This window comes from Castor canadensis, chromosome 6 (assembly GCF_047511655.1).
Source record: "Castor canadensis chromosome 6, mCasCan1.hap1v2, whole genome shotgun sequence".
Classification (NCBI taxonomy): Eukaryota; Metazoa; Chordata; class Mammalia; order Rodentia; family Castoridae; genus Castor; species Castor canadensis.
Genome location: NC_133391.1, coordinates 40,766,304 through 40,788,911, shown reverse-complemented (window position 1 = coordinate 40,788,911; position 22,608 = coordinate 40,766,304). Strand labels below are relative to the sequence as shown.

The 22,608-nt window shown below is 49.3% G+C and overlaps 1 protein-coding gene across 10 annotated transcripts in view; it reads right to left on the bottom strand.

Annotated features, from left to right (window-relative positions):
- The window catches only part of Iqsec3 (IQ motif and Sec7 domain ArfGEF 3), a 105,659-nt gene that overhangs the window by 54,225 nt on the left and 28,826 nt on the right, over positions 1–22,608 (bottom strand). For all 10 annotated transcript variants that reach the window (XR_012448912.1, XR_012448911.1, XR_012448913.1 and 7 more), the window contains exon 2: positions 13,244–13,327. Coding sequence is in view for 4 of the 10 variants with exons in the window: in XM_020176680.2 (XP_020032269.2) it covers positions 13,244–13,327 (84 nt within the window). In the remaining 6 variants the exon portion in view is untranslated. The remainder of the gene's footprint in view (positions 1–13,243; positions 13,328–22,608) is intronic.

Sequence of the window (22,608 nt, the reverse complement as noted above, 5' to 3'; positions counted from 1 at the left end):
ATTCTGGGGATGGGACTCACTCTGTGAGCAGAATAACTTCCTCTAAGCCCCTCCCCTGAGGGCCTACACCTTAGGGGAGGTTCTGGTCACCTCTGCTACCTGGGGCTCCACATCCAGCTGCCAAAACAAATTCTTTGAGTGGCAATCCACTGGAGTTGCTGGCACATGAGCCATGCAGGTCACAAGGCTGTTCCCTGGGAGGGGACGCCCACGTGAGAGGGCAAAAAGTAGAATGGAAGTAGCTCCAAAATGAACTTTGATGATGTCCGTGTGAGATTGGGTTGGTGCATACATAATGACGCAGAGCATCAGTGAAGCTTAGCCCACGCAGGGATTCAAGTATGGAAAGTGAAAATTTTGGGGGAAAAAGCAATTGCTCAGGGGAACATCACCAGTTCTCAAGAGCAGGATGGCCCGTGTGCTGGAAGTGAATGTCGGAAGAGGGTCTCTCAGGCAGGAAGCTGGCTTGTGCTTAAAGGGTTACTGGGTGCCTGCTGTGAGTTCCTGGTCCTGCCATGTATCTGTCTCCCTTGTGTTTCTAGTGACCTCTCCATTCTGTCAATCCTCCCCACCATCAGAGCTGACTTCCGGAAACACAGGTGCCATAATGCACAGAATCCACCCCCTCCCCAGTGACTCCCCAGGATGGTGGGTGAAGGCCATTCCCACTCTTGCCCCCTCTCCCTTTTCCAGCTTCATCCTCCACTGACCACCTCTGCACTCTGTGTACCCCATCCTGAGCCCTCTCAGGCCACCATGACTCTCACATGGTTCCTTCTCCTGCAATGCCTTTCCTCCCTGTGCCCCCTACCCTCCTACCTGTGCCTTTCTCTGCCTTGTGAACTCCATCAGGACCCACTTGCTGCCCCCTGGGAAGAGTCAGTCCTCTCTCCCATGTATTCTTGTAATTCTTGGTCCTTACTTCTCCTTAGCAATGGCCACTTTGTGTTCTAATTATATGTCAGTGTATCTATCTCTCTTCTCCACCCAACTGCCATGAGCACCTTTTTTTTTTTTAATCACAGGTGCCTATCCCAAGGTGTATGTAATAAATATTGGATGGATGGATGGACGGATGGACAGTTGGATTGTCAGATGGATATCATTTAATCTCAACTACCTTCTCAAGGGCAGAGACACTGAGGTGGACTTGGTGCCATGCTATCCAGAATCTCCTTCAAGGAAAGATACTGGCTGGCTGTCGGCAGTGCTGTTGGAGACTGTTATCAGAGCCATCAGGAATTGTCTCAGCTACAGAGAACCTCAACCCAGGGAGCAACTTTGTGACCAGCATCACTCCAAGTCACATCCCTCCCAGGGCTGGCCACATCCATGACCAACTGAGGTGGGACTGCAAAGGTTCAGCCAATTTGACCCAGCACAGGGCAAGGTGAGAAGCCAGTCTACACCCAGAGCTCACAGCGGGACTGGCCAAGGCTGCTGTGCCTTGCTTCTGCTCATCCCTGCCTCCCTTCCATAGAGATGGATCTGAAGGGCTGAGCTCAGAATCTCCTGGAGAAGTCAGCCCACTGGGAAATCCAGACTTCCTTTCTCCTGCCATCTTCTTGAGAGCTTGCTTGGAGGTTCCAGTGGGCAGTACGAAGAACGGTCCTCCTCTATCAGGGATGGCTGTTCTCTCTGACCAAGTGCACAGCTTCGGGAGGGATGCACATGGAGTGGTAAGGGAGGAAGGGGACACCCGACTAGCCTGCCACATCAGCCGTATCTACCCTGGCAATCAGTGGGGTGACAGATGTCACAGCCAGATTGCCCTCACATTCAACGCTACCTCCTTGACAATCAGAATTACCCTGCTGTCAAGATCTACAAAACTTTTATGGGTTCCAAATACCTTTGCTAAAACTCTGGGCTCTCTTCCTAGGAAAAGGCACTTTATTTCACATGCTGAGTTTTACCTTCACACCCGGGGCTGTACAGATTTCACGGACCCCAGCTCAGAATGTATTACAGATCAGTAATCACAGCACACTTATGAGCACTTAGAACAATGCCAAGGGCTTAGGCAGCTCTGGTCACAGAAAAGTTTGTGTAAACAAATACCACCAAGCTTTTCAGACAGGTCGTTATTAACCTTAGCTTGTTCAAAGGCAAGAGAGCTCAAGAGGGTGGGGCCCCTGGATCTGCAGCTTACTAGTTGGTGACTTTGAGTAAGATACCAGCGTTTCTGCACCTCAGTTATCTCATCTGCAAAATGAGATTACAAGTACCTCCTTTCCAGGAGTGTGGAAGGTAGCATGACCTCATAGATAGTCTTTCTACAGAAGAATGGGCCCACCAACATCTGTGCTCATGGAGCTTCCCCCAGGGAGCTGACTCTGTACTCCCAGGCAGGCCCTGGCAGGTCAGGCTTCCCAGTGCCAGGAGAGCAACTGAAGAGCCAGGCAGGGGACTGGGGGCTTTAGGGAGCTGAAGGTTGCAAGGGTCAGATCTCAGCCCACTTCTCTCCTGCCAGAGGCTGGCTGACTGGCAGCCCTCAGCACAAGTTGGAAGAAGGGGGTGAGGAGGAGATGCCTGGAGGCTCAGCGCCTGGGGGATTGCTGGTAGGGTCCACAGGCGGGCGGCCTGGGGAGGGTAAGGTTGTGGGCTGCCTTCCCACCTCTGCAGTGGCTCAGTAGTAATTACCTGGGACCTTGCTAGAAGGGATTTGAAGACTGGGGGCTCCTCAGGCTGGGAGACCCCTTCTGAGGGCCTGGCCAATCATATTAGGCTATCCCTGAAGCTGCCAGTCAATCTCAAAGCTCTTCTAGGACAAAGAAATGCAGCATCTTCTAGACAAAAGCTAACAGCATTCCTCACGGTCTCTCATGGCTTTTCAGCCTTGACAGAAACACTTCTTTTTCTCCCTTCTCAGAATCAATTCAGTGATTTCAGATAGTCAGAATGCGGGCTCTGAGCATGTCTTTTGCGGTTCCAGATGGTACTTGGGAAGGGTTGAGGTAAAAAGAGGGCTAGTGTGACTGACAGGACAAGAAGCAGGTTCATTCTGTGCCTGGTCAAAAAGCAGGAGGGAAGATGCTTCTCACAGTCGAAAGAGCTGAGTTGGAAGTCAGGATGGATGCCCACCTCTGCCTCCTGCATCCCATGCACCTGAGGACACGTCGCCTCCCTTCTCTGGGTTGCTGTTTCCTGAGAGGAACATCCTCCATATCCCTGTGGCCTGGCAGCCCACACTGTTCCATCCCTGCTCCTGCCATCACAGCCAGCCCCAGTCACCCTGCCCCATCAGCCAGTGCCGCAGTCAATGACGTCTTCCTTGTGTCATTCAGTGCAAGCTGCCCTCCCCTGTCTTGTGGCTCCTTGACTGCTAAGCTGGAAATCAGGGCTCAGGACAGAAGCTGGGAGGAGGACAGACCAGAGGCTGCCTGGCCTCCCAAACTGTGACAGCGCCTCCCCATCACACATCCCAATCCTCGTCTCCAGGGACTCAGACAGTAAGTTCTTTCCTCTCTTGGCTGGCTCCGTGGTGCAGCCATACTTTGCTCTCCAGCTGGCCCACGAGGCTCTGGCGGGTTTGACTTATCTCTAGGGACTTCCAGTCCAAGAGCTCACAGCTGCTGCTCTGGACTCCAGCCCTCCCCCACCCAGGCCCCACATGCTCAGGCCACGCAGCAAGGTGGACCACAGCTGGCCAGCATAGGTGCTGAGGGTGCATGTGCTCTGGGCACACTTGTCTGGAAGCCTCAGGCACCCGAGCTGGGCCACACTGACTCATGTCATTGCATTGTCACTGGAATCTAATACATCTGTGAGCTCTTTCTATTGTCATCAGTGGCCTGGATCTGGTACAGAATCCAGTTCTAAAAGTCCCACTTGTCCTCCCCATCACACAGCATGGTTTCACTCCTGCACAGGTCCCTTCCATGTAGCTCCTAGCACTGGACACCTAAGCCTGTCTTTCTGATCATGTCTGCCTGCCTCTTTACCCCAGGAGATGGCAGCTCTATCTCTTGACAGTCTCAGCCTCAACAGGAGGTTCTGGGTTTGTGGAGTGACTCAAGTGGTAGAGCACCTGCCTAGCAAACATGAGTCCCTGAATTCAAACCCCAGTACCACCAAAAAAAAAAAAAAAAGGAAGCACCAGATCTTCCCTGAACCTACAATTTAAAGTAATTTCACAATGGGTTCAGGCAATACTTGACAATTTTCATCTAGGTGTGGTGTTGTGCACCTGTCATCTCAGCTCTTGGAAGGCTTAGGCAGGAAGATTATGAGTTCAAGGCCAGCCTGAACCAGAATTCAGCAAACTCTTTCACTATGAACTATTTTATATCTGCAAATACACAGAGCATATGGGAGGTGTAAAGAACATTCTTCACAGAGCCAAAATAGGAACGGCACATCAGAAACCTGTGACACCTGTGCACCCTCCTTCCTCAGGAGATGCTGGGTCCTCATTTGTGGTCCCCATTCCTAGCTGTCCCTTACCTGCAAATGTCTACCCTGTCTTTATGTCACCAACAGTGATTGCTGCTCATGAGTCCCTTGCCTTCTCTGTGTAGCCCATGGGAAGGCTCAAGGACAATCAGGATCCTGCAGACTCCTGGGGGGGGGGCAGGGCTGGGAAAGTAGCAGGGGTCTGACTGCAGCTGGGCTGTGCTCACCACCTGGGACCCCAATATGACAGGATGGAAGTCTTTCAGGAAGAAAAAGCCAGTTGATCCTGCAGGGGGTCCCCCTTCTGGCTCTTGGTGGCATGAAAGTGTGATGATTTCTTCATGGACCATGTGACTATCAAGAGCCACACAAGAATGGCTCCTGGAGGAGCCAGGTGATGTTGGGGGAAGATAACTCAGAGAGACAACATGGGCCGAGGGTCAGTCTGGAGCAGGACCAGGGTGTGCAGGCCTTTTGGGTCCCCGAGGGAGGCATCATCAGGGCAGGAAAGCAGTGGTCACAAAGCAGACCCACCACACTGCACAATGTGAACACCAGCTCTACCACGGACCTGTCGTGTGGTCTCAGCCAGGTGTCTTGTCTTCCTGTGACTCATGGTCCTCACTCTGAAAGGAGCTGTCATGGGGATGCCGGGAGCAACCCATATAGCACACTCAGAGAGCCCCACCGAGGTAGAAGCTATATATATGATTTCCAACATTTTATTTTGTCAAATAAGAAAATATGCCAGGTGCCAGTGGCTCATGCCTGTCATCCTAGCTACTTGGGAGGCTGGCATCAGGAGGATTGCAGCTCCAGGTCAAGCCAGGCAAAAAAGCTTGTGGGACCCCATCTCACCAGAAAAAAAAAAGCTTGAAGTGGTGGCACACGCCTGTCATTGCAGCTATGGTGGGAAGTTTAAAATAGGAGTGTCACGGTCCAGACCGGCCTGGGCAAAAGTGAGACTCTATCTCCAAAATAACCAGAGCAAAGAGGCCTCGAGTGGTAGAGCACCTGTCTAGCAAGCGTGAAGCACTGAGTTCAAACCCCAGTACCATCAAAAAGAAAATAAAATGCAAGGAGCTGGAAATAGTGGTGCACACCTGTAATCCCAGCCCTTGGGAGGCTGAGGCAGGAGGGTTGAGAGTTCCAGGCCAGCCTGGAGACCCTCAACCCCTTCAGCAGCATTCATTTTCCCTACAGTATCGTACAAAGGGTGTGAATAGGAGGAAGGTTAGAATTTCAGAATGAAGAACGGTCTTCGCCTTGACCTTTCGATTTGTTTATTGTCTTTGGCATCTTTGAACGGAGAAGTATTGGACTTTCCCATTCAGCATAATCTCAGAAACTCTGAGCTAGAGGCGATGCCGGCAGAAGCTCACCAGAAGGCAAGGCGGGCTGGGAAGCAGCAGAGTGTGATAGGGTGAGATTTAAAACCACCAACCACCCTTGGTTCAAATCCAGCCCTCCATCACGGGCTGTGTGGCACTGGGCCAGCTCCGTCACTTTCTGAGCCTGTTTCCGCGTGGGTAAAGTAGGAGTACCTGTCCTCTGATTTTGGTGGGAGTGTTAGGGGAACACTGTGCAGGGCACCTGGGACACCTATTTGATGCAAGCTAAATGTGGGTTCTATCTTAATCTGGGCCCTCTTATTTGGCCCGCACACAGCAGGTACTGCTTTGGGCCTTTGTTTAGGGAAGGACAGTGCCTCACAGGCTCAACGTCATCAAGGTCTCTGGTGGCCCATAGGTACCTGTGGAGGCCACATGTGTCTTGTGATCCAAGATGGAAGTCCTTCCTGATGTCTAGCTTCAATCGTTCTTGCTACAGTAGAAAACACCTATAAGCTAATAGTATCAGATTGGCCATACTGTTTCCGATCTCTGGAAATGTTTAGGAAGAAGGGACAATGGTAAGCTGCGTATGGGACAATGTAACATCTGCCTGCTGGTTTGGTGGGACATACTGGCTTTGGGGAGAAGCCACAGAGATCCCAGATTAGAGAGCAGCCACAGGACAGAGCAGGGGCAGTACCAGGCTGTAAAACTTTCCCTGCAAGGGTCAAAGATCTCCCCCTCTGGGTGAGGGGGCAGGCAGGCCATCTGTTGGCTGGTAAGGAGGCTTTCATGTTAAGATGCTCAGCTCTCCATCTTGGTGACAGGCCAATGCTGGGTTAACTTGCCCCCTCTCCTGCCTGATGTCTAGAAATTTCCTAAGGTTGTGGCCAACTGGATTGACCTTTGCCTGAGGCGTCAGCTTCTTTGATAAAAGAGATCTCTGGGTCTCTCTCTCTTGAACATTGGGCTCTTTCAGCCAGTACTCCATATGTCACGGTGCGGCATGAAAGACCCTGCAGGTTCCTCCAACCCATTGCCTGCCATCCACAGGAGAAATCTCTCTCTCAATCTCGCTCTCTCTCAATCTCTCTCTCTCTCTCTCTCCCTCCCTCTCTCTCTCCCTCTCTCTCTTCTTCTTGGCTGCCATGAGGTAAACAGCTTCATCTACCCATTGCTTCCCGCCATGATGTCTGTGTTACCTCAGGCCCAAAAGCAACAGAGATAACTGACACAGATTAAAAACTCTGAAACCATGAACCAAAGTAAACCTTCCCCCCCTTTTTTTTTTCTTTTTGGTGACACTGGGGTTTGAACTCAGAGCTTCACATTTACAATGCAGGCGCTCTATCATTTGAGCCACACTTCCAATCCATGGTGGGTTTTTTTTGTTTTGTTTTGTTTTTTTGAAGTACCAGGGTTTGAACTCAGGGCCTTTACATTGAGTCATCCCACCAGCCCTATTTTTGTGAAGGTTTTTTTTGAGATAGGGTCTTGTGAACTATTTGCCCAGTCTGGCTTTGAACTGAGATCCTCCTGATCTCTGCCTCCTGAGTTGCTAGGATTACGGGCATGAGCCACCGGCACTCACCAGAGCCCCAATCCGTGTTTTTAAGTTAATTTTCTCAGGTGTTTTGTCACAGGACAGTAAAATGACTAACAGTGACCATGAGTAACATGCAAAGCCATGAGCCCCCTCCTACTTGCTTCTGCGTCCATCCCCTGAAGTAGCCAGCCATTGTTTTTCTAGACACTTCATTCATCTGAGTTTCTGGACCCTGCTATTTTGAACCCAGGGCCTCACACATGTAGGCGAGCACCATACCACTGGGTTGCACCCCAGCCCTGGACAGTCCAGACACCATTCCCAAAGACCCTAAGAGGTAAGTGCTGTGATATCTCTCCTCCAGATGAGTACACTGAAGGCCAGAAAGCTTGAGTAACTTAACTAAGGTCACGGAGTCTGTAAGCTCAATCCCGGACCTGAACTTGGGTTCGAAATACGTCAGTCTCTGCTCTTGCCGGCTGCACATTACAGTGGTCTTCCTTCAGTTGAGGACATGCTACAGCCCCCTATCTCTCTTTGCATTCTACCTCACAGGGAGTCCACAAGAAACATCTGGGGCTTATTCCTCTGCTCCTGGGAAAGACAGGGGAATTCTGTGTTTTTTAATTCCGTAGTGATCAGTAAGCATGAGCATCCATTCACTTGGATGACTTTCATTAAGATTTGTTCTAGAAGCACAGGTATGGCACAGATGGGTCAGAAAGCAGAATGTGAACGTGGTAGGTGTATGATTTCTCAGGAGCTGAGGTTTTTTTCTTTAGCTCTAAGACCAAATGCTGTGGCCACCTTTGCCTGGTCAGCTCAGGTGTGGTGCCAAGGACTGGGGGTCCTTGAGAGCCCAAGCAAGGAGCAAATTGGGGCTCTCTCTGCTGTGGAGGCTCCAGCTGGGGCCCAGCCAGTGGGCAGGCTGTGCTTCCTGACAGGACAGGGCATCATGGGGACTTCCAGGACTACCACCACCCTCTGCAAAGACCTCTCCCACCTAACCATGGACCTGAAGGAGACAAGACTTCCCTGCCTCTCCTGCGACCCTGGGCCTTCCTGATGTGATGACACTGAGGCCCCAGAACCAGGGGCCAGGCAGGCTGGAGTCCTGCCCCACGGTGGGATGTGGTGGGGTGGGGGGAGGACAAGGGACACACAGGCTGTTCTGTACTTTTGTACGGACAACATAGGCTTTGTAGCCCAGGACACTGACTTGGCTTGGCTGTCCCACACTATTGGGGGTACAAGTTTCCAGCCACCTCTGAGCCTCAGAGTGACTGATGGAGAAGGGGAGTGACACAGGAGCAAGTGCCCAGCCCAGCCGTTTGAGGCCTAAACAGTATTAATTGAGGATTTAATTGTTCCATAATCGCTGGTCCACTGATCATGCCTCATGCCCAGGGTGCCAGCAGAGTTCTGCCACACTGACACAGGGCTGTCCCTGGCAGCCAGTCTCGGGGTGGGGGTGGCGGGCCCTTCCTTAAGGATATCAGGTGGGTGCAGTCCAGCAGAGCCTGGGTCATGCTGCATACAGGACAGGACAGGACAGGACAGGACAGGGCAGGGGCCCCTGGAGGAGCTGGTTAGGGCAGGAGGCCTTGGTCTCCTGGGAAATGCAGGCTAAAAAATCTTTTGAAAGAAGCCAGGCATGATGGTTCACACCTATAATCACAGCTATTCAAGAAGTGGAGATCTGAAGTATTGTGGTTTGAGGCCAGCCTGGTCAAAAAGTTAGCAAGACCCCATCTCAATCAACAAACTGGGTGTAATTAGTTTTATCCATAATGCCAGCTACCCAAGAAGCATAGGTAGAAGATCGAGGTTTGAGGCTAGCCTTGAGCAAAACCAGGAAACCCTACCTGAAAAATAACCAAGGCAAAAAGGGCTGGGGTATGGTTCAAGTTTCAGAGTGCTTGCCTAACAAGCTTGAGGACCTGAATTCAAACCCAGTACCGCCAAAAGAAAAAAAAATCTTTTTTTCTAATGGTAGGAGAATGTAAAACCCAGTGCATAAGAAAACGAAACCCTGACAGTTCGTACATTCAAAAGTAGTTAATTCTATGCGATTGGGTTCGATTATTATCTTCCTCTTTATATTCCTGTACTCAGCACATGTTTAACCACTAGCATGCAAAACTGAAAATCGCAGGAAGTAGATGGCATTTAAGACCAAATGAAATGGCTGCAAGGATTTCTCTTGAATTCTTTAAAAAAAATAATAATAATAATCTGAGGGGCAGCTCCGTGGAAAGAGGTTGTGTTCCAGGTGCCACTAGCTGCGGTCTCTCCACCAAGACACCCAACTTCTGTCCATCCAGAGTCCTTATCTATCCACAGGCATCACACCCCACCTCTCATCTCCGAATGAGGGAGATAAAGGATGGAGGGCGCTGAGCTCAGAGTCCCTGGCTATTCTGTACTTACAGTGTTCCATCCTGGAGTAAGGGTGGGGCGTGTGAGAAGGAGGGAGTCTGTTCAGGTTGCTGGGGCTCAGGACCCCCCAGCCCCAGGTCCCCTCTTCCTCCCAGGCCTAGAGCTGCTTGATTTCCCCCCTTGAGAGCCTCCCTGGCCACCCCCTCCTGTCACTGCCTCCTGTCACCACCTCCTATTACTCTAATGGGAACCAATCTTCCTCATCTCAGCCCCATTACCACCCACGGAGACCAAAGGGCTGCAATTCTGTCAATGCCAGGAGGCGGCTGGCCAGCTCCCCGGTCATTGTTCCTAATGTCACAGAGAACCTGAAGTGGGGGGTGGGTAGCCCGTGGGAGCCAAAGCAAGGCTGCAATTACAAGCCTATTCAATTCTAGAATAAAGCCCTGTCATTAGCCAGTGGGAGGGAAGTGGGAAAGAGGCAATGCCAGCCCCTAGCCTCTGGGGAGACAGCCTGCAGGGCCACCTGAGGGCAAATCACCGTGGTGGGCTTGGGCTCTTTGCCTATGGCTGTGTGGGGAGCCAGGCTCAGAGGAGCTCACAATCAACCTGCCAAGCCCCTCATCCTCCCTCCCCTTCACAGGCTTCCCACTTCCTGGTGGGCTCCAGACCCAGGGATAGCTTCTCCTGGGCCGGCTGCCTCTTAGGGAGCCAGTGAGGGGCTCTCCCGGCACCACCCCGCTCCCTTAGGCTGAGGGTAGGCCTCAGACTAAAACAGCTGACCAGATAAGTCCCCTCCTCCCAGGGATGAACCCAGGGGATCAAGGAAAGGGACCCTGCTGGCCCCCTGCAGTGTGGAATGGGGACAGAGAGGGAATAGCAGGAGCAGAGGAAGGTGAGGGAGCTCCCCAGGCCATGGGTGGGGGGCACTTTGGGATCTGATGGACTGGTTTCAGGTTCACTATGGAGGTCTCCTGTAGAGACCAATTAGCTGGTCACCAGGAACCCTCAGAGGAGGTCATGATTTGGCTGGAGACCCGGCTGAGCTGTTGGGGGGTGGCCCAGAGGGTTCTGTGACCCACTCATCCTGTGCTATCCTCTTAGCCTGGTCTTTGACTTTGACTCATTCTTCTAGATGAAGTCCTGGGAAAGTTCGGGTCATACTCTTTGGAGGAGGGACACCTGGATCAGGGAAAGGAATAATAAGTGCTGAAAGGGCTGTTGACAGGATGCTGAGAGTCGAGCAGATGGACTGAAGGACAGACAGATGCAGTGTAGGGCAGCCCAGAAAACATCCAGGGACCTCTTCCCAAAGAAGGCAGGAAACTGACATCAGACAAACAGAAACACGGGCAAAAACAGGCTCCAGGAAACTATAAACCAGACAAACAGACAGACAGGACGATCTTGTAATAACTAGGAGCTAGTCACAGCACGTAAAGCCCTGCGTGGCCTTGGGGGCATCTCCCTGCCCCGTGCAGAGGGGAGACTGCCCTCCAGGAACATTCCAGAGAATCTCCCACCTCCATTCTTCCCTCCAGAGCACCTCCAGTTCCAAGTGCAGCTCCTTCACCTCCAAGGGGGAGGGTAAAAGCCTTGTGGGACTAAGATAACAGAGGTCCTAGGGTCCATTTAACCTTGACGTGACTCTTTGCAGCTCCAGCCTGTTCCGGGATTAGAGGCAGTGCCCCTCCCCTGTCCCTGCACGCACCTACCTTCTTGAAGCTACTGCTCATGCCAACCCCTCCCAGCCCTTCCCACCCACAGCCATCAGGGGGATCGACACTTACGTGGAGGGGCCAGAGAACCAGGGGAAGATCATGACAAACTCAAGGGAGATCCCTGTCCCTGCCCGGCCCAAGCACTGAGCACTGAGCTGAGTAGAACTGATGGGGAAGGGAAGGCAAATCTCTCCTCCCCTGGGCATGAGTCTGAAGGTGAGCGGTCACAGGAGGGAGCCAGGACCAGCCTGCCTCATCCTCCTGAGGCATCCTCCATCCTCCCAGAGCTCCACCCATTTCCTGTCCTCTTTCCTCTTCTCGACTTTTTCTTTCTTCCTCTTCTCTTCCTCCCTTAATTTCCACGTGAGTTGTTTTCACTTTAGAGTATCCTAATGCACCACTGGATGGGGGTCTTCATAAGCTCCAAGTGTGACCTATTTGTCTATCAAGACAAATCGCTGGGCCTGGCCCCAAACTTGGCCAAGAGACCACTCAGAGCAAGGACACTGCACTCAGTCCTTACCTTTGCCCTCCAAGTTGGTCAGCCTCAGGGAGCTCCCATCTCTCCCTCAATCCTGGATTTAAGGACCCGGAAGGCACACCCCATCTTTTGGGCCCACCTCCTATAGTCCCTGCCTCAGAGCCCTGCCTCTTTCTCTGACCTTCGCTGATGGGAGGTCGAAAACAAGTAGTGATTCCTTTCAGGAGCTGCTTTTCTGTACCAAGGGCAGCAGCCACCACTTCTGAAAACCATCTAGTTATTTCCCAAGGAAGAAAGGGGGAAGATTACAGAATCACTAGATCTTAAATGTGTAAATGGTGAGCTTTGGAAGTCCAATGCTCCAAGTTTGAGTGCAGGCATCAGTACTGTGTGACCATGGACAAGTCCTTGAGTGTTCTGACACTCCCCCTCCCCTCACACAGGCAGGGATAATAACCTACTTGGTCTGAGCAGCCCAGAGGTCAATGACATTAGGTAAATGCTAGTTCTAGACAGACCAACCCATCCCACTATACAGATGAGGAAACTGAGGCCCAGGAGAGTGAAGTAACTTGTCCAAATTCATTCATCGTCAGGAGACTGGAGACAGAACGCACTTCAGGCCAGTGAAGTAGAGAACAAGTCAAGAAAAGAGAAATGGAAGAAGAGAACAAGGGGACAGAGACTAAGAAGAGAGGAGAGTGATGTGGGGGAAGGAGGGGAATGAAGAAACACCAGGGTGGAGAGATGGAGAGGCACTGGAGGGACAGCGTCAGAGGGAGGGACAAAGAAAGGGGGAGGACAAACCAATCACCCAGGGAAAATGAAGTCAGGGCTCAGGACAGGGACACCAGCCTGTCTTGTCAACTCTGCCCCTTCCTTCCCAGGATGTCAGCCTGCTCAGCCAGGAGAGAGGAATCCATAAAATTAAAGTCAGTCTCCTTGGCTCCTTTACGGAGGGAGAAAGATTAGAAAGAAAATGTGAATTTTACCTAGAAGAGGAAGGCCAGGTACTGGGGAATGGGTTGAGCACCCAGTGAATCCAGATGCCCACTAGGTGAAATATTTATATACAGATCATAAAATTCATGTCCCTTGACATTTGCCAAAATTGTATTTTACACGAGCTGTTTAGAAGGAAAAAGCATAGGTCTGGGATTGAAGCGGCAGGTGTAACCATCTTAAATTTGGGAATGGCTCATCTGGGTCTGGAGGAAGGAAAGAGAAATGGAAGGAGGAGGAAGGAGAGGGAAAGAAAGAAACAAATAAACAAATAAACCCACATAAGACTCAGGAAGGGAAGAAATAGCATGGTGAGTGCTGTGTGCTCTGCTCTGAGAGGAAGGAAGATGGGTGTGGGAAGGGAAGTAGGGTCACCAAGTCGCACCTTTGGGAGGCCAGGTCGGAGCAGGCAGGCTTCTGCTCGGTGTCAGCAGCTGGGCAGCAGAATTGGTGCAGCACAGTCTCATTCCTGTGGGCAGAGTGGAGGAACAAGGTCAGAGTGTGGCCAGGCAGCCTGAACCCTGTTCTGTGGGGCACTAAGCAACCCACCTGGAAACCTGCTGCCCTTTCCCTGCCATGGAGCCCCTGTGGAACCCTGCTCTAGGGAAGTGTGCAGCATTGACCCCCTGTGCCCCCTTCACATGTGCAGAGGGCTCCCTGGCCACACTGGAGGACCTGCTCTGTACTTGTCCACTCCATCCCTGCAGGAAGCTCCTGCCCACAGAACTGTCATTTTTTCCCTTCTTTTATTGCAATTATTTCTTTATGACCCTGCTCCCTGCGAAGATCCTTCAAAGCCTGTTCACTCCAGGTCTGTTCACTCAGGATGCGTGCAGTTAACATCTTTGAGCCGATCATATGTAAAGACACAAAGCATGCACACAGAGCCTTCACTGTTGCCACCTACAAGTCCAAGATATGGTGCTTGATGAGGGATCTGTTTGATGTAGGTGAGAAAGCCCACACCCAGGTAGCAGAAACTGGGTTCCAGCTGTTCGCCGGCTGTGTGGCATGGAGTTCTCCTTTCCTGCCTCAGTATATTTGCTTTACTGAAATACACCCCCTCTTTATTGCAGTCAGGGGGTTGAACTAGAGAAGTAGCTCTCAACCCTAGCTGTACACTAAAATTACCAGAAAAATTTAAAATATTCCTGAATCTTGCCCCAAGGGGACTCTTGAGTCATGTGGTCTAGCAGCAGTCCACTTTCTTTTATTTATTCCCTTTTTTTATTTTTTCTTGCAGTACTGGAGATTGAACCCAGGGCCTCACACTTGCTAAGCAAGCAAGTGCTCTACCTTGTGTGCTGAACCCCAAACATCAGGACCTTTTATTAACTCCTAAAGGCAACCAGGATTGAAAGGCACTAGACTGGAAGATAATCAAAGTCCCTTCCCTCTCTAAAACATGATTCCGATATTCACTTTGAGCCAACTTGGGCATGAATACTGCCATCACTGTTGGATGGAGTTACACTGACCTGATGCCATCTCTCCCTCCTAAGTGGTCACTGTCATAGCAGCAGTGAGTGACAGAATTTCAGACCCGGAAGGGACCTCACGGGTAATTGGATGGGATTTTCAGACTTCCCTGAGGCTAAGAACACTTTGTCCAAACCAAATTTTTGTAAAGCATTTTGTAAAACAGCGAAAGCAGACCAGCTCCGTGACTATACCAGCCCCCAGCCTCTCAGCCCCAGTTTTGGTAGCTGCTTTCCAGGCACCTCTAGGAAGTCCCTAGTCTCTGAGATTGGAGGTTGCAAACATCAAGTTTGGCTGTCCCCAAGGAAAAAAAGTAGCATGGGAGCCTACCTTAATCTGACCCAAGTAAATTCCAAAGAGGGCATATATTTAAATGAGAAAGAAATAAAATAATTCAGAAGCGAGCTTAAGAGTATGGATCATATGTTAGGAGGAGTTAAAAATAAAACAGGCTCTGGTGCCAGTGACTCACACCTGTAATCTAGCTACTCAGGAGGCAGAGATAGAGGTTCAAAGCCAGTCCAGGCAAATAGTCCGAGAGATCCTGTTTCAAAAATAACCAACACAAAACAGGGCTGGAAGAGTGGCTCAAGTGGTAGAGTGCCTGCCTAGCAAGTGTGAGGCCCTGTGCTCACAGTCCAAAAAATACTTTTTTAATAAAATAAAAAACAAAACAGGAAACTGAAACACCATTAACAAAAAGACACACATGCTGGGTGTGATGACACACATCTATAATTCCAACTACTCAGGAAGCATAACAGGAGGATCTCAGTTCAAGGTTGGCCTGAGCAAAAATGAGAGACCCTATCTGACAAATAACTAAAGTAAAAAGGGCTGGAAGCATGGTTCCAGGGGTAAAGCACCTACCTAGCAAGTGTGAGGCTCTGAGTTCAAACCCCAGTTACCGCCCTGGGGTTTGAAAAAAAAGAAAAGAAAAAGACACACATATCTGACTAGATAAAATGACCACATTTTATATGGAAAAAGGTACTGTAATAGATTGAAAGACAAATGATAGCCTGGGAAAACATATTTGCATCACATACAACAGAAGGCAAGTTAATATCCTTCCTAGATCAAGCTCTACTTCATTCATAATGCAAGAGGAAAACCGCTCAAAGGGTATGAACAGCCATTGGCAGAAGAGGAAATACAAAGATGCTCCCCACTGCCAGTAGCCAGGAAAACACAAATTAAAGTAGAGCTGAAGCTGGGCGCCAGTGGCTCACATCTGTAATCCCAAATACTCAGAAGGCAGAGTTCAGGAGGATTGTGGTTCCAAGCCAGCCCGGGGAAATAGTGTGCGAGACCCTATCTCAAAAATACCCATCATAAAAAAGGGCTGGTGGAGTGGCTCAAGGTGAAGGCCCTGAGCTCAAACTCCAGTACTGCAAAATAAATAAATAAATAAATAAAGTAGCTCAGAGCCACGAGTGCCCATTCATGAAACATTGAAAAGACTGCTAACCATGAGTGCTGGGGAGGCTGTGGGAGACAGCTCTCGTGCACTACCTGGGCTAGTGTGAGTTCTTAGCTGTTTGGAGAATTAGAAGAGACATGTGACTTTTGAGTCAGCAATCCCACCTGTGGGATTTCATACTTGCAGAAAAGCAAGTACCTGCTCGTAAAGGTATTTATTCCAAATGACTAAGGCAGCATTTGTTGGAGGTGAGGGAGACAACTAAAAATGACCTGAGTCCTCATTCCACAGTGAATGGTCCAATAAATCTTAATACATCATCCATACCAAGGAATTATGCACCTATCAAAAAGAATCAGTTAGGGCCAGATGGGTGGCTCATGCCTGTAATTCTACCTATTCAGGAAGCAGAGATCAGGAGGATCTCAGTTCAGAGGTAGCCCAGGCAAAAAGTTATCGAGACCATTTCAACCAATAAACTGGCCATGGTGGTGCATGCCTGTAGTCTCAGCTATGCAGTAGGCATAAATCTGAGGATTGAGGTCCAGTCTGGCCAGGGCAAAAGAGTGAGATCTTATTTGAAAAGTAACTGAGGCAAAAAAAGGGCTGAGCATGTGGTTCAAGTGGTAGAGTACCTGCTTAGTCCTGAGTTCAGACCCTAGTATTACCAAAAAATAAAAATAAAAAATAAATCAGCACTGTAACTCTTCGCCTGGATGGATTTCCACAACATATGGTTAAATGAGAAAAGCAGTTTGCAGAGAAACATATGTAGCACGATCCCAATTTGGGAAAATAAACGACTCCTCTCCTCTCAGTGTGAATTCTACACGTGAGTACTGTGTGACTATACTTTATTTTATGAGTGCAAACTTTTAGTATTGCATCAGGATGCACTCCAGATGTAATGGAGAAAAAAGAGAGTGAAGTTAGGAAAAGGGAAATGAAAGACAATGCTTAGTGTAATGTTAACTGAAAATGTTAAATATAAACTCTTATTTATGATGCAACTGTAAGTGTATCAACATTGAATATGTCCCTCCACGAGAATTACAATGTCAGAACCCAACACAAATATGGAAGTCACTTCAGGATGGGCTCCTGAGCAAGTTTTATCTTGTTTCTTTTTTAAAAATTTAATACATTATTGATTATAGATTATGTATAATCTACAGATTGATAATCAATGCAACTAATATAAAATTTTAGAAGGTCAAGGACTGGTGGTATAGCTCAGTGGTAGAGTGTGGGTTTAGGCCCTGGGTGCAATTCTCAGCACTGCAAAAATAAAAACTAAATTAGAGATCAATAAGGAAAATAGCTGACCCTGATTCTTCATTGTACACAGAGTGAAGAAGCAGTGTTTCTAGAGTCATCCTCTGGTCAGTCTTCCAGCCTCCCTATCCTTTCCTCAGCTCTGAGATCCTAGGGCTAATCAGAGACTTTAGACAATGACCTGGAACCAAAGGGTCTGGTGAAAGCACCCATGGCCTCCTGGCCTGAAAGAAGAGGAGGGGAGGAGGAGACAGGGCAAGAACCAGAAAAACTCTTTGCCCCAAGAATGGAGGGCCATGTGACCCAGGTGTGTGATTAAGTCCCCTCCATATTACCCACACCTCCAGTTCCAGGCCACCAGCCTCACCTGTGCCGAGGGCAGGTTTGGAATTCATGACAAAGGCATCTAAAGCATAGCAGAGAGGGTTTATTCCTTGGCAGCCAGAAAGGAGAGCCCACCAAGCCACAGGGGTGCAAGAGTAACGGCTCTCATCCTTTCCCAGAGGCGTCCTCCCAGGTCAAGGACAGGCCGAGGGCCACCCAGATTCCCAGTCTTTGGTTGGATTGACACATACTGTGAGTGACACTAGTCCCCAAGCCCAGCTTGCAGCACTGCAGCCTTCGTTGGGGTTCCTGCCACAGGGTCCCTCAGGCTTGCCTTCCAGCCCTTCCCCTCTGCTCCTCCATGCACCAGCGCCTGCCTTTGGGCTCCCTAGCCTTGCCAGCTCCCCTAGAATGCTCTTTGTCTCCCCTGGGGTTTAGCCATGCTGAATTGCAGGCCGGACTACCTCCCCTGTCCAAGACCATGGCCAAGTCCCTTGACCTGGGCAGGTCTTAGCTTATATTCACCGACTGCTGCCTGCAGCCTCACAGACCTCCTTTCCCCACTCTGAAGGAGAATCCAAACAGAGGAAACCAAAGAAATCATTCCCACCGAAAGAAAAAAAAAAAAAAACTTGGAGCTCTGATGAGAAAGGTGCTCTCCCTCTCCAGAGCCTATAATGTAACCCCAATCTAACTGTGAGAAAATAACAATTTAAGTTCTAAATTGGGGACACTCCACAGAATACCCACTCAATATGGCGCAAAGCTGTTAAAAGCATGAAAACTACAGTCAGAAGTTGTTAGAGTGAGAGGACATGGAGGGGACCCAACGGCTCACTGTCGTGTGCCTTGCTAGATGGATAGGGTCCTGGAACGACAGAGGGCGTCAGTGGAAAAATGGGGGAATAGTTGATACACAATAGATGGTGGATGGGTGGACAGATGACAAAATGGGGAGGAAAATAGAGTAGACCCTTGGTATCCACAATGGTAGAACTTCCAAGAAGCGCCACTGAGGAAAATCCATCAGTGCTTAGGATGCATTGCTCAGCACTCTAAAATTATTCAAATTCACCTGCACCCACATTCAGGAGCATCCATAACTTGAAACCCCATGGAGTAGTCTACGTTACTGTCACAAAACTACCGTTGTACATATTAACACTAACACTGATCACCCAAAACTAGATCTTGTTTCATGCTCTTTGTCTTGAACACTGAGGATGCATGATTCATTTTTCCCCTTAACACTGCCCAACTTCCACTAAAGACATGCTGCCTTTCATCACGTCCAGAATTTTCACTTTACCACTTAAATTAAGCACAGTACCACGCTTTTTGGCATGGGAGGATAATAATAGCTTTGACCTTGCTTTTGGGGGCACCATTTGCTTTTTGGGAGGTGAATTTTCTCAAAATTCAGGGAGATACTCAGCAGATCTCACAAAGATATAAACACAACTGATAATAATGCAAGACTGAAAGCTTCTCTGCATCTACTAGCTGCATAATGTGTGTGAGGGAATTTAAAATCTTTGTTCTTGAAATTTCTTCTTATTTATTATTTACCACATTTGGTCAGAACTACATGAAATAAATCCATGACTTATTATTGTATAGTAATTGGGTTTTTGTACTCCACAGTGCTTACTATATGGAATGAACATTTCTAAGCACTTTCCACGTGTTACTTTATTAATTCTCACAAAACTCCAACATCCAACAAAACTTCCTCACCACTCTACAGGTGAGGTAGCTGTGGCATCTGAGTTTGTGAGGCACCAATGAGGTACCAAACATTTGCATGAGTTTCCTCCCTTCCTATGACAACTGTTCTGGTGTGTGCTATCAAGCTCTTTTGTACAACTGAGAAAATGAGGGTCCAGTGGAGATAGGTGGTATGCCCAAGGTCGCACAGCTAGTTAGTGGGAGAGCTAAACCCAGGCAGGTTGGATTCAAGAATCATGCCCAAGACTCTTTTTTTTTCCCTTTTCTTTTATTATTCATATGTGCATACAAGGCTTGGGTCATTTCTCCCCCCTGCCCCCACCCCCTCCCTTACCACCCACTCCGCCCCCTCTCTCTGCCCCCCTCAATACCCAGCAGAAACTATTTTGCCCTTATTTCTAATTTTGTTGTAGAGAGAGTATAAGCAATAACAGGAAGGGACAAGGGTTTTTGCTGGTTGAGATAAGGATAGCTATACAGGGCATTGACTCACATTAATTTCCTGTGCGTGTGTGTTACCTTCTAGGTTAATTCTTTTTGATCTAACCTTTTCTCTAGTACCTGTTCCCCTTTTCCTATTGGCCTCAGTTGCTTTTAAGGTATCTGCTTTAGTTTCTCTGCGTTAAGGGCAACAAATGCTAGCTATTTTTTTAGGTGTCTTACCTATCCTCACCCCTCCCTTGTGTGCTCTCGCTTTTATCATGTGCTCATAGTCTAATCCCATTGCTGTGTTTGCCCTTGATCTAATGTCCACATATGAGGGAGAACATACGATTTTTGGTTTTTTGATGCCCAAGACTCTTAAGGCATTTTGGTCTGTAGGCATTGATGTGCCAACCCACCAAGTCTGGCCTGGAAGTTCCCAGTGCCTGATATACTGTTGGAGCTCAGCGTGTTGACAAAGGCCAAAGTGCTTATCTGACTGGATCTAGAAAGGAAGCCATAATGATAATTTGGGTAGAAGAATCATGGCTTCATGCTTCTCTGCCTGATTCTGAGTCTTGCCCTGGCGTTATCCTGGAGCCTCTGCCTGGACTCGTCTCCAGGACACAGCCTTTCCTATCTCTCTGTCTCCCTCTTTTCCTACCTCCCTGGTTGCTGCTGCCATGCAGAGGGACACTGGGCAACAGAGGCACAAGGAACAGGAAGGAAGAGACAGGGTCTCTGGAGTGGTACCAGCCCACAGCTGTTGCCAGGACAGAACCGTCACAGCCTGTCCATATGTGAGGCTCTGGCACAGTCTCTGTCCACCAGAATCCAGACTGAAACTTCCTTCCCTCAGGAGGGTCAACCTGAGGTCTTGCCACTTCCCAACCCTGGAAAGGCTTCTGGGATAGATGCCGGGTACCCCAGGTCCCACAAATGGATCCCAACCCCTGTGGGTGCGCATTCAGTTGCAGTACGTTAACACAAGAGCTGTGGGTTTCTAAGGGGAGCAAATACCACACAGTGTGGAACACAGGCACTCCATGAAGATGAAGGTCATGTAGTTGAGCCTTTATTCATTCACTCACGTTCCTGACCAGATCTTTCCCTTCATCCGTTCAAATGACAGAGAGAAAGGAAGAAATCTGTCTTCCACCAACAGTGCCTCCTGCATCCCCAAAGCCAGAAAGTGCTACATTTTATGAGGCCAGAGGCAGAAAATGGCCCTCAACCCAGCAAGTACCAGCTGCTCTCAGAAGCTGCTGCCCAAATGTGCTGTGTTCCCAGCTCATCACATCAGGGTATGCGACAACAATGCATCCTTGTTTCATTGTGTTGGTAACTGAAGCCTGATACAGTGAGAGGGTCTCGGAAAGTGGGGCAGATCCCTAAGGTGCTGAGCACCCGAGGTCAAAGCTGCTCCCCATTGCTGCTGGAGAAGCAACAAGAACCATCCCAATAGGCCTGAAAGCACAGTTTGGGGGTCTAAGGAACCCTTTGAGGTTCAGCAGGAATGGAAGACAGGCCTTGGAACCACATAGCTCCCCAACCTGCCCTACAGCAGGAGGCTTTCTCAGAACCCTCAGGCCTCACAATTCCATAATATTGTAGTGTGTGGATTTGTAGCCCAATACTGTGTCCCTAGGAGTTCTGGAGTTGGAGGAGACTAGAAACTGTCATGGCAGGGTCCCCACAAACAGGGAATTTGGGCCATTCTCAGTACTTGACTCTTAGAATTCCCAGTGAGGGAAGGCCATGGTGTCCAGGCCCAAATTTCCTTCCTGGGACCCTCAATTCCAGGACCCTTGACTGTCCACAGAGTCAGTCCTCCCTGGTATCAATTGCAATTCTCCCAGACTGATGAGCATTGGTGGGGGAGCTGGATTGCAGAAGGCTGTGGAAAACCCCAATGTGAGGCAGTCTGTGGGCTGAGTGAAGGCTTGCACTGTTGGGGAGACCTGGCTGTGTTGGGAGGTGGAGTCAGGAAGGGGATCAGTACTCAGGGGTGACAGAGGAGTGGAGAGGAAGACTGTGCTCCTGGGCCCTCAAGGGCATCACCCAAGCAGACAGAAGTCCAGGTGCAAGCACAGGAGACCGAAGGAAAGGGGAAGCGGGGACTGAGTCACAAGAGGACTGAGTTTGTAGAGAATGAGAAAGCTAAGAGAGCAGTGTGACCAGAGGAAGGATAGGGACCCAAGGGCAGCTCACCAGCTCCAAGGAGAAGGGACAGCAAGGGTGGCAATGAGCTTGTGATTGGCCAGTGCCAGAGGCTATGCACCTGAACTCCCACACCTATATTCAGTTTGAACTTGGGATTCCACTGTGTGGTCACAAAAATGGCTGGTGGTTGGAAGAACTGATGGTGAATGCAGTACTGTAGTGGGGAACCAGGCAGAGGAAAGGGGAAGGGAATTCAGCAAGAGAGGAAAGGAGGAAAGCCCAGGAATCCCAGTTGGGCCTCACCCACCCCTTTATCAAGCTGAACACAGAAGATTTAACCTTTAGCCTTTAGAAGGAAAGAGCCAGAGAACCTCTCTACTGAAGCTGCCCTGAGCTCCTGGAAAGGAAGGAATCATGAAACCATTTCCAGTGCATCCCACAGTTCCACCTTAATACCACCCTCACTAAAGACTAGGTTTCATTTTTTCCCACTCTCTCTTGATTTTCTCACCTCCTCAGGAAGCTAGCTGTATCTAAGAAAAATAACTCATATATTTTCTCAGAAATCTCTTCTACTGGGTGGGGAGGGGGCAGGGAAGGGAGGACACAAGAGGCCAAATAGCCAAAAACACTTTGAAAAACAAAGCAACTTGTAGGAATTACACTTTGTAATTTCAAGACAAAATAGAGCTGCCTTAATTAAGACGGTGTGGTGCTGAGGATGTAGCTAACTGGTAGAGTGCACAAGGCATAAGAGTAGTTGCTCTAAGAACAGACACACAGATTGACTAAAGCAAATAGAGAAGTTATATACAGGACCACACATATATCATCAATTGATTCTTGGTAAAAGTACCAAGATAATTCAACAGGAGGTGGAAATCTTTTCAACAGTGCTGAAACAGTCAGATATTCCTATGCAAAGCAATGGACTT